A 12,652-nucleotide genomic window follows, 5' to 3' on the forward strand; every position below is an offset into this window, starting at 1 on the left:
CCGAGTGCAGCGTTAAACATCAATCACACAAACGCTTCTGGTTACCATATCTGTTTGAATGTCTGTCTGTGTGTGTGTGTGTGTGCGTGCGTGCGTGCGTGCGTGCGTGCGTGCGTGCGTGTGTGTGTGTGTGTGTGTGTTTGTGATAATAACACAGTTATATAAAACGCGCATTAACGTAAAAGTGTAGATATGAAAATATTTATCAACTATCCATTTGCCCCTTGCTCCAGCGCCAAATTATATATTGTCACACACCAAACCACCACCATGTTGAATAGCCATGTTACTATCGGAAGGTCTGCCTTGACAGTTTGAAAACAATTTCCCTTTACATGTCCACCGTGTTTGTTATCTCCACAGGATGCTTCGCTTCTGTATCTGACACAGTACCCACTTCAGTCTTACTGGAGTCTTCCTCGTGTCTCTCGAAGGCGTTTTTTGCAGCATTCTTAAGAGGAAATAAGATAACTACGGAGGATAATGAAACACTATCTGTTATAACGACAAGAACATGCCCGCCCGGTGGTAACCGTGGACCTTAGTGACATTAGATTAAGAAGAGATTGCTGTAGACAGTGTTACATAACAACCTTTCTGTAGAGGGATTTAATCGGTTTGTTTCAAACGCAACAATTAGACTTAAGGCTTTTCCTGTTGAATGTTTTGGCCTTCTACGCACTCCGTATACTGTAACGTCCGGATAAAACGACCTGAAACATACATGTATATGTGAGATAACTTCCTTATTGGTCGGGGGCACGGGTGGCCCAGTCGTCTAAGGCGCCGCGATTCGCTGTGCAGAGTTGCGTCCCTTGGGTACGCCAGAAACCTATGATTGTGGGTTCGAACCCCGGTTCGCCCCGATTATGTTTCTAGGTTTGTCAGCACCATACCCGTGCTCGTGGGTTTCACCGAAGTGGTAAACGTCTTAAACCTGCATCACTTCAGGCTTTCCCCCCACATTAAGCAGACACGCCGCGATATAACTGGAATACTGTTAAAAGCGGCGTTAAACCCAACTCACTCACTCACTCACTCCTTATTGGTCGGTGTTCATTATCAGTATGTCACACTCTTACGCTCATATGAAACTGAAGTCCGTCGGTGTTTATACCCGACAACGTTGTGTCAGGACTTGACGATGCATCAATGTTATGTGTCATTCTATGTTTTAGTCATATTTCTGAGTGAGTGAGTGAGTGAGTGAGTGAGTGAGTTGGGTTTAACGCCACTTTTAACAGTATTCCAGTTATATCACGGCGTGTCAGCTCAATGTGGGAGGAAAGCCCGAACCGATGCAGGTCTCAGACGTTTACCACTTCGGTGAGACCCACGAGCACGGGTATGGTGCTGACAAACCTAGAAACATAATCGGGGCGAACCGGGATTCAAATCCACAATCATAGGTTTCTGACGCGTCCAAGGGACGCAACTCTGCGCATCTAATTACGGCGCCTTAGACGACCTTGTCTATATGACGACCCATAATGTGAGAACCATGTGAATTCAATCATTATGTCAGCAGACATTCGCTTGATATGCGCCCCCATGGGTACAAGGTGGACACGCCAGAAACCTATGATTGTGGGTTCGAATCCCGGTTCGCCCCGATTATGTTTCTAGGTTTGTCAGCACCATACCCGTGCTCGTGGGTTTCACCGAAGTGGTAAACGTCTGAGACCTGCACCACTTCGGGCTTTCCTCCCACATTAAGCTGACACGCCGCGATATGACTGGAATAATGTTAAAAGCGGCGTTAAACCCAACTCACTCACTCACTTACTCACTCACTGTACAGACCTATGAAGGTTATCTTGATTAGAAAAACACATGTGTATGTCTGTCTGCATTTGTGAAATAAATAAAATATACTTGTATATAGACCACTACACCAAATTAACCTATTTTCAGTGAGTTTCTCAACCGGCCTGTGAAGCTGGGAAAGGCGGTGAAGTGCAAGACGCCCTACGGTGCTCGGGTAGAGTGGACCTTCCCAGGACAAAACAAATTCATTGTCCACCTCAAGGACAAAGACAAGATCAGACACAGGAAGAGATGGTCGCAGGTAAAACAGATCGGATCCCATCTTCCACATCGCTGCTTAAGAAAATTGAAGTGGAGATGTAGAGTGAGTGAGTTAAAGCTTTACGTCACATCGGCAATAGTTCAGCCATATCGTGACGAAGATGTAGAGTGAGTGAGGGAGTAGGGACTATGATGCTGTTCGGGCTTCGAGCCAATTCGCGGTGGGGACACAAGAGAGGATAATTATATATAATCTACCTAGTTTGTTTGTTTGTTTGTTTGTTTGTTATGTTTGTTTCTTGTTTAACGCCGCGCTCAGCAAACTTCCAGCTATAATGACGGCGGTCTGTAAATAGTCGAGTCTGGACCAGACACTCCAGTGATTGATACCATGAGTTCGATCCACGCAATTGGGATACGACGACATGCATTAACCAAGTCAGCGAGCCTGACCACCTGATCCCGTTTGTCGTCTCATAGACAAGCATAGTCACCTTTTACGGCAAGCATCGGTTTGCTGAAGAACTATTCTAACCCGGATCTTCACGGGACGATAATCTACCTTGAGATGTAGATATACACGTGGATATTGATGAAGATGTGGATATAGATAGAAGTGTATTTACAGATAGACGCGCAGCTGTTGATTTACCTGTAGATGTCAACATGATGTAGGGGAAGGTGCAGCTGTGGGTGAAGGTGTAGATGCAGACGTTGCTACAGTGAGTGTCGTTACAGGTGATGTACATGTACTACCTCCTGGGCTACAAGCTGGCGGAGAACCACGCGTCCATCGATGTTACCAATGTTTCAAAAACTGAAGACTTCCTCAATGCCCTGCCAGACAGCATGGTCCAAACTGTAAGTCCTTCCCCGTCCCCTCTTGACTAGGTAATATACTCCGCCATGTGTCTCCTCTTCACAACGTAATATACTCCGCCATGCGTCTCCTCTTGACTAGGTAATATTCTCCGCCACGTGTCTCCTCTTGACTAGGTAATATTCTCCGCCACGTGTCTCCTCTTCACAAGGTAATATTCTCCGCCATGTGTCTCCTCTTCACAAGGTAATATTCTCCACCACGTGTCTCCTCTTCACAAGGTAATATTCTCCGCCACGTGTCTCCTCTTGACTAGGTAATATTCTCCGCCACGTGTCTCTTCTTCACAAGGTAATATTCTCCGCAATGTGTCTCCTCTTCACAAGGTAATATTCTCCGCCACGTGTCTCCTCTTCACAAGGTAATATTCTCCGCCACGTGTCTCCTCTTGACTAGGTAATATTCTCCGCCACATGTCTCCTCTTCACAAGGTAATATGCTCCGCAATGTGTCTCCTCTTCACAAGGTAATATTCTCCGCCACGTGTCTCCTCTTGACTAGGTAATATTCTCAGGTCACGTGTCTCCTCTTCACAGGGTAATATTCTCCGCCACGTGTCTCCTCTTGACTAGGTAATATTCTCCGCCATGTGTCTCCTCTTCACAAGGTAATATTCTCTGCCAAATGTCTCCTCTTCACAAGGTAATATTCTCCGCAATGTGTCTCCTCTTCACAAGGTAATATTCTCCGCCACGTGTCTCCTCTTGACTAGGTAATATTCTCCACAACATGTCTCCTCTTCACAAGGTAATATTCTCCGCAATGTGTCTCCTCTTCACAAGGTAATATTCTCCGCCACGTGTCTCCTCTTGACTAGGTAATATTCTCTGGTCACGTGTCTCCACTTCACAGGGTAATATTCTCTGGCCACGTGTCTCCTCTTCACAAGATAATATTCTCCGCCACGTGTCTCTTCTTCACAAGATAATATTCTCCGCCACGTGTCTCCTCTGCACAAGGTAATATTCTCCGCCATGTGTCTCCTCTTCACAAGGTAATATTCTCCGCCACGTGTCTCCTCTTCACAAGGTAATATCCTCTGCCACGTGTCTCCTCTTCACAAGGTAATATTCTCTGCCACGTGTCTCCTCTTCACAAGGTAATATTCTCCGCCACTCGTCTCCTCTTCACAAGGTAATATTCTCTGCCACGTGTCTCCTCTTCACAAGGTAATATTCTCCGCCACGTGTCTCCACTTGACTAGGTAATATCCTCCCCCACGTGTCTCCTCTTCACAATGTAATATTCTCCGCCACGTGTCTCCACTTGACTAGGTAATATTCTCCGCCACATGTCTCCACTTCACAAGGTAATATTCTCCGCCACGTGTCTCCACTTGACTAGGTAATATTCTCTGCCACGTGTCTCCACAGGCTAACAGCACCTACGTGCTGGCCCTCGATGGCGACGTGGACTTCCAGCCCGAGGCTGTCCATCTTCTGGTTGACCGGATGAAGAAGAACCCGGATGTAGCTGCAGCTTGTGGGAGGATCAAACCGAAAGGGTCAGGTGCGAAGGACAATCATTTTCATACATGTTTACAACACAATGGGCAGTCTCATTTGATTCTTTCCTCTGTGAAGATCCGGGTGGTGGGGTACGTGTTTGCTCGTCAGGTAGACAGCCTGGATGTCGAGTCCCCACTTGGGTACAATGTGGGAAGCTGGAATATTGCTTAAAGTGACATAAACCCCAACTCACTCACTCCGTGGAGATCCGAATAAAATGGGCATCAACTCAAAATACCTAGGGAGTGACAGATGTCCTCGTATGAAGAAACTCACCCACAGTATAGGTCGTCATATAGACAAGGTCGTCGTATTTAGATGCGCAGAGTTGCGTCCCTTGGACGCGTCAGAAACCTGTGATTGTTGATTCGAATCCAAGTTCGCCCCGATTATGTTTCTAGGTTTGTCAGCACCACACCCATGCTCGTGGGTTTCACCAAAGTGGTAAGCGTCTGAGACTTGCATCACTTCGGGCTTTCCTCCCAATTTAAACTGACATGTCATGATATAACTGGAATACTGTTCAAAGCGGCGTCTAACCCAATTCATTCACTCACTTTAACTGTCGACCATGAGTTGAATCGTACTCAAACATTCACTCCCTTTGCTTCACAACTTTGTTACAGAATCATTTTTAAATTACGTAAAAAAATCAAAATAAGATGTTTTCTTTTCAAATATGGATCCATTTGTACTTAGGCCCCGTCGTGTGGTACCAGAAGTTTGAGTACGCCATTGGTCACTGGCTCCAGAAGTCCGCGGAGCACGTGTTCGGGTCCGTGCTGTGTAGTCCAGGCTGTTTCAGCTTGTTCCGGGGCCGATGCGTCATGGACGATAACGTCATGAAGACGTACACCAAGAAGCCTGTGACGGCGAGACATCATCTCCAATACGACCAGGGTATGTTGCATTAGCGTCACGTGTTACACCAGTGTTCGAAATACCTGCCTGCCCGACCGTCCGAGACGGGTTGATTTCAACTCGGGCTGCCAGATTTTCAAATCCCCCTGCCCGACGGTCGGGTTATATTTCATATGTAAAAATATTCTAAATATTTCCCGATGATAAGCATTATTTACATGATGTATTCTAGGATATTAAATACAAATCTGACCTAAAAAGTGTTTGCTATTTCTTTTCTTGCATTACTTCATGTTCAATGAATTCGATTTAAAGTTTTAATTAAATTATCCTGAGAAACATATGATTATAGTGGGCAGGCAGGTTTTGGTCAGGGCTGGCAAGTATTTCAGCTAGCCAGTCCTGTGGTCTGGCTGAAAATGTTGGGAGTTTCATACCCTGTGTAACCTTGATGAATGTCACATAATTCAATCGATAAATACTTTATTAGTATGAAGGATGTACGCCCATATACAAATAACAGTTTACAAGTATGGTAGAGACAAAATACATAATTTTAAAAATCGTTTAACAAAATACATTCTTATAATACGCATGATTGATAAACAAACTTGTTCTGTATCGTTTGTGGCAATTATCTTTTTAATGTTTACATATTTACATTAGTTATACATGTCTTTGGTAGATATTCAGTTCTAGTAGCATCGAAGTAGCACATACAAGTTGAAAATGATATTCGTCCTCCACACCTTGATCACTTAAAGGACAGTTTCTCTTGCATATATGGGATTTTTTGCCACCTACCTTCATTATTTCTAAAACGTAATGGGGCGGTCGGGTAGCCTAGTGGTTAAAGCGTTCGCTCGTCACGCCGAAGACCCGGGTTCGATTCCCGACATGGGTACAATGTGTGAAGCCCATTTCTGGTGTCCCCCGCCGTGATATTGCTGGAATATTGCTAAAAGCGGCGTAAAACCATACTCACTCACACTCTAAAACGTAATAGTCCCCTTCTAAACTTCACTCAAATAGTTCGAAGCTTTAATTCGCTAATTGCATGGAGATCTATCTTTTCTTGTTCTAGCAAACTTTTTAATTCATCATAAAGGTTGTAATATTTAATTCCTACCCATGTCTTTAGGGGAACGTCTGTGTGTGAGTAGACGAAGGCAGGCTTATAGCTACCCATGACGCATTGGAGTTATGTGTAATGGGATAATTAATAAATATAGATTTATAGAGAAATGATCTTTCATGATTATTTGTCCTCACGAATTAACGCGAAAGGAAACTGGATGTTATCATTGTTATGTAAGGTTATTTTTTCCTCTTGCCAAGATTATATTATAAAACCTGACATGTCACAATGTTGTGTTTTGATGTGTTCTGTGCGTGTGACTGACTTTGATGACAATGAGACAATACTCTGCCATTGAACATATTTTGTTCTATGTTTTGTTTATGAAAAACACTTAGTCATCATACATTAACTTTCAGTGGTTCATCTGCTTTTGGGTGAGGGTATCCTAAGGTTTAGTTCCTCGCATGGGTGCAATGCGTGTAGCCCATTCTTGGTTCTCTTACAGCAGCGTAAACCATAGGAGCTCATTCATCTCTGCCGAATATACATTTACCAGATATCAACCGCTCCCATTCTTGTTCCAGGTGAGGACAGATGGCTGTGCACCCTGTTGCTCCAGCAAGGTTACAGAGTAGAGTACTGTGCCGCCAGTGAAGCCCTCACGTTTGCCCCAGAGGGATTCAAGGAGTTCTTCAATCAGAGACGCCGGTGGCTGCCGTCAACAATGGCCAACATCCTGGACCTCCTGCAGAGTCGAGGCACAACTGTGATGAAGAACAAGAACATCTCCAACCTGTACATTTTCTACCAGGCGGTGCTCTTCGCCTCTTCTATCCTGGGACCAGCAACCGTTCTCCTCGCCATCGAGTCCTCGGTGGAAGCAGTGTTCACGATGCCAAGCTGGGCTGCCTACCTGTGTTGCTATGGTCCCAACATCCTATTTTCCTACGCCTGTCTCCGGTTCAAGGCAGACACTCAGCTGAATATAGCTATTGTCCTGAGTACTTTATTCGCCTTGGTGATGATGGCAGTGATGGTGGGGACTGTTGTCAACGTTGTACAAGAGGGATGGCTCACTCCAAATGCATTCTTCATGTACGTGTTGATTGGTTCGTTTGTCCTCCCTGGTATCATGCATCCACACGAGTTCTCGGATCTTGTTTGGGGCGTGGTGTACTTCTTGTGTATTCCATCCGGTTACCTGTTCCTTATCATATACAGCATTTGCAACCTCAACGTCATCTCGTGGGGAACCCGAGAAGTGAAGTCTATCAACGAGCAGCAGGAAGAACACACAGTGAAGCATGCGACTGGGGACCAGGCTGTGGTGTATCTGGGAGAAGCCGCAAAACATCTCCGGAACCAGATCACACAAGATGGCGACGACAATGGATGTTGTAGCTGCTTCACAGCATTGTTTCGACGCATGCGCAGTCAGCTGACAGTCAACGCCACGCTTCTGTTCATCCTTGAGGCTCTAACACGGATGGAAAGAGGAAACACGAACTCTATTGAAGCAAGTGAACAAACCAAACCAAAAATATCACGCCAAAGAAGAATTTCAAGGAACAATCAGATTATTACAATTACAGAAACGATGTCCGTAGCTTCCAACGACGCTGATCCTACATCAGACTGGATCCTGACTGACCACTACATCGACGGTGAACTGACAACTCTGGATAAGAAAGAGGAAGAATTTTGGACAAAATTCATCCCTAAATACCTTGAACCGATCGACAAGAACCCCGTGCTGGAAGCTAAAATCAAGGACGACATGTTAGAACTGAGGAACAATTCGGCTTTTGCGTTTTTCTTCCTGAACGGGCTTTGGCTAGTGATAATGACAGCTCTTCAAGAAGTGAAACAAGAACTCAACATCGTCATTCACCAGGAGGACGGGCCGCCGATCACAGTCCAGCCTCTGGGAATGCTCTTCTTGGGGATTTTTGCTCTTCTTCTCATAATGCAGGTGTTTGCGATGATTAAGCATCGATATGGAACCTTCCTCCATGTTCTCGCCTTCACCAATATCAGATCAAAGCAACAGGATCGAGATTCGGTGGCGGAAGCTGCCTATCTCCAGAACCCTTCGAACGCACCAAATGCACCAGATATTGTAATACCAGACTCACGTGATCAAGATGAGGATGAATTCCAAGCTGATTATTCCGACGGGGAAGACGCTCCATCTCAAAACCAGACACACCCAGACGCGTCTTATAGGCATTCCCGTCCTATGGGAAATGCACCGAGTCGGGAGGACTCTTTTATGCTGCGGAGATATATTCAAAATACTTCCGGTTCACGTCCGCCTGATCGGTACAGACGTGACATTCAAGTGTCACGTGATAAACGGGAGGTCGTTGATTATCAAAGTACATTTAACCGCATGTACAGCACGATACGGCAGAATTCAAGGGGGAGACAACCCGCAGCTGGTCTGTTTCGTCTGAACGAAGCCATAAACGAGTATTGACATTACAGAGTATAAATACGGCGGTCGTTTTCTCAGTATTCCAAAACGATGGAATGAAGATGTGCAATCTTGTATATATTATATAATCCGTATTTATGATTAATGAAAAAGAACAAGCTATTCTCAGAGTTAGCTGTAAATTATGCAGGCTACCTTCTAGTGGTTAAGATTCATTTGTGTCTTTGTGCAATCAAGGACGATATTTGTAGTAATTTATGTTACAGTCCAAGTACCGCCTCTAAACTGCTTCTTGCACGTGGAAAGCACGTGAGGCACCCTGATGTACACGTGAAGTAGATCTTACTCTGTGATCGAAGACACAAATACATCCAGTATTATCAATAGGGATTAATTAGAATTGATTAGAATAAATTAACATTAACTGACTATTTGGTAATATTTAAAAATACACTGCAATGGTTTTAACAACTGCAATTAGTTAGTTAAGACGCTATTTTGTACTATTGCAGTATTACCATAGTGTCCTCGCGATGACGTTGGTCTATTTAAGATGGCATAATTCCTGACTTACTAGACTTGATGACAAGGGTGACACGCCCGACAAACATAGGTTCTGAAGCTGCTTGGGGTGGATAAAGAAGATAGGTGTCTGAAATAGATTTATGTACCGTTATCTAGTATTGTATTCTTCATGGATACCCATGGCGCTCATCAATCAAATAAGGTGCATCTTGTTTTGAAAAAACATAATGTTGATTTATCTGTTAGGTTTATTATTTAAGAGATTCAAGATGTTTATTGCTTGTTAAGTTGATTATATCACGGATGCATTATTCATTATTTGTTATACATTTGTGATTTTATCAGTCGAAGCTATAAGTCTTGCATGGAATTTTAATTTCTGTTTGAAAGACGGACGATTGGTTTTTTAATCAAGATTGCGTGTTTTTTTCACTCCTGTTGAGGGGGTAGTGTATATGACACTAGATACGTCAGGATGGAATATAAAACGGCAATGAGAATGTTATAAAGTGAGAAAAAATAGTGACTTTGAAAAGTGCGTTTCGAAATGACTTAAAACCCAAGAGGGTATACGACGTTGACACCAATACAGTGGCGCATCGTGGTACTTGGTACTTGGGTAATTCCCTGCACTGTTGGAGTGTAAGAGGCCCAGTAGATACATCTGTATAGAGTTACCCGTTTCAGAAGCCCAGAGCTCCCCCCCCCCCCCCCCCCCCCCCCCCCCACACACACACACACACACACGATGTCCTAAAAGAATTGGAGCATTCATCCCGCATTTAAATTACACGATAACTGAAACACTGTTCAAAGCGTCGTTGAACCCAACTCTTTTAAACCTCTAGAAGATTCGTTGGTTATTCATGGCTGTGACAGTAAACTGCTTTATTGTGTATAATACTGTAATAGGAAAGAGGAACATTCAAAAAGTGGTGTACGGTAGACTGCCCTTTTGTTTTGTATATTTTTTTTCAATGGAACAAGATATTGCGTTGCTTTTTTACATTATATATTCTACTTTGTAGTCCCGTGATGTTTAAACAGCCTGAAAATATACTGTTATATTTTAGAATTCTTATATGCTTGAATGTCTCAGATAATCACAGGTTAACAATGTCCGGAAAACGTCATGGAATTTTCTTTCCATGATACACAAACACAGACATTGCAACGGTAACCAGTAGGGTCTGAGATAAGGCCATGTCCATAATAGACATAAAACTTAAAAACGTTCGTATATGTCCTATCGTATATTCAACTAAACAGGGCAGGGGTGGTTCAGTCGTCTAAACTGCCGTAAATATAAACTAGAGTTGCGCCCCTTAGTTATGCCAGAATCCGATGATCGTTGGTTCGAATCTCATGTTCGCCCTAATTATGATTCTTGATTTGTCAGGACCTTACTCGTGCTCATCCTGATATCACCGATACAGACTAAATCGGCGTTGAACCCAACTCCTTTATCGACTTATATGAACAAAGATCCTTTTAAAGATGTTATGTATATTTTCAGTACCGTGATCTATTCCCTATATCGCAGGTTATTTGTTTCGCCGTTAATACAATTTATGTGGCGTGACCATCATATAAGCTGCCGAGGAAAAGAAAGTATACACTTGAAAATCGGATTTGACCAAAACATTGCAAACGTTATCAAAATATTATAAGGCTGGAAAGAGTCTCCGAAACACTTCAAACTTTAGGTCCAAAACACAACTGTGATACCCGTGTTAAATACATCAACATCGAATAGTGAATGAGTATGGTTTTACGCCGCTATTAGCATTATTCCAGCAATATCTCGGCGGGGGACACCAGAAATGGGCTTCACACATTGTACCCATGTCGGGAATCGAACCCGGGTGTACGGCGTGACGAGCGAACGCTTTAACCACTAGGCTACCCGACCGCCCCTCAGCATCGAATAACCAGTTCTTTTTTTTCATTTTTTTACACCATCAAACATTGGTGTTTACTTTCTTCTGCCCGGCGCTTTATGTTTATTTCAGTTGTGTTTTATATACCTTCACCCTCATCAAACTGGTGCAACAAGTGCGATGAATTTTGTCATACACAATTCATTTTAATTTTGTTACTTTTGTATGTGTGCAATGTATACTTGTCAAAAGGTTTGGGGATTAAAATATTTTAAGAACTTTAGTCTTGTCATCTTGATTGTGATTATCTCGCTGCCATTCCGGAAACGTTGGTTGGTAAAGTCGGTCAAAGCCGCATGTGCTGGTGATATGAGGGCATGGCGGCGGAGGCTCAAGTGGCGCACATCGCTTTCACTATCAACAACACCACTCACACTATCCACGACGTCGCTTACACTGTCAACAACACCACTCACACTATCCACGACGTCGCTTACAATATCAACAACACCACTCACAGTATCCACGACATCACTTACACTATCAACAACACCACTCACACTATCCACGACGTCGCTTACACTATCAACAACATCACTCACACTATCCTCGATGACGTCGCTTACACTATCAACAACGTCGCTCACACAATCCACGACGTCTCTTACACTATCAACAACACCACTAACACTATTCTCGACGTCGCTTTCACTGTCAATAACGTCGCTCACATTATACACGACGTGGCTTACACTATCAACAACACCACTAACACTATTCTCGACGACGTCGCTTTCACTGTCAACAACGTCGCTCACACTATCCTCGACGACGTTGCTTTCACTGTCAACAACGTTGCTCACACAATTCACGACGTCGCTTTCACTGTCAACAACGTCGCTCACACTATCCTCGACGACGTTGCTTTCACTGTCAACAACGTTGCTCACACAATTCACGACGTCGCTTTCATTGTCAACAACGTCGCTCACACAATCCATGACGTCGCTTACACTATCAACAACACCACTCACAGTATCCTCGACGTCGCTTTCACTGTCAATAACGTCGCTCACATTATACACGACGTCGCTTTCCCTGTCAACACCAACACTCACACTATCAACAACAACGCTCAACGACGACGATCACACTACCAACAACAACACTCACACTATCAACAACAACGCTCACACTATCAACAACAACGCTCAACGACGACGATCACACTACCAACAACGTAGCTTAATTGCACCATCAGCGATATCGTCCACACTATCAACGGTGATGATCACATTATGAAACACTTCGTTTGCACTATCAACGACGACGCCCACACCATCAACAACGTCGTTTGTACCCTCAACAACTTCGTCCACATTATCAACACTTCGCTCACACTATCAATCACTATCCACCTTGTGTTTCCTTGCCCAGGAAGCCAATCTCTCA

At 43.9% G+C, this 12,652-nt stretch overlaps 1 protein-coding gene across 4 annotated transcripts in view; it reads left to right on the forward strand.

Moving 5' to 3' along the window:
• The window catches only part of LOC124121745 (chitin synthase chs-2-like), a 75,768-nt gene extending 65,746 nt beyond the window's left edge, over positions 1 to 10,022 (forward strand). For all 4 annotated transcript variants that reach the window (XM_048402603.1, XM_048402602.1, XM_048402604.1 and 1 more), the window contains exons 15-19: positions 1,915 to 2,068; positions 2,767 to 2,889; positions 4,282 to 4,417; positions 5,116 to 5,316; positions 6,943 to 10,022. In XM_048402603.1, coding sequence (XP_048258560.1) covers positions 1,915 to 2,068; positions 2,767 to 2,889; positions 4,282 to 4,417; positions 5,116 to 5,316; positions 6,943 to 8,837 — 2,509 coding nt within the window. In that variant the 3' untranslated portion in view covers positions 8,838 to 10,022. The remainder of the gene's footprint in view (positions 1 to 1,914; positions 2,069 to 2,766; positions 2,890 to 4,281; positions 4,418 to 5,115; positions 5,317 to 6,942) is intronic.
• The last annotated feature ends 2,630 nt before the right edge of the window (positions 10,023 to 12,652 follow it).

Source organism: Haliotis rufescens, unplaced genomic scaffold (genome assembly GCF_023055435.1).
Source record: "Haliotis rufescens isolate VD_foot unplaced genomic scaffold, xgHalRufe1.0.p SCAF_27, whole genome shotgun sequence".
In the NCBI taxonomy this organism is placed as follows: Eukaryota; Metazoa; Mollusca; class Gastropoda; order Lepetellida; family Haliotidae; genus Haliotis; species Haliotis rufescens.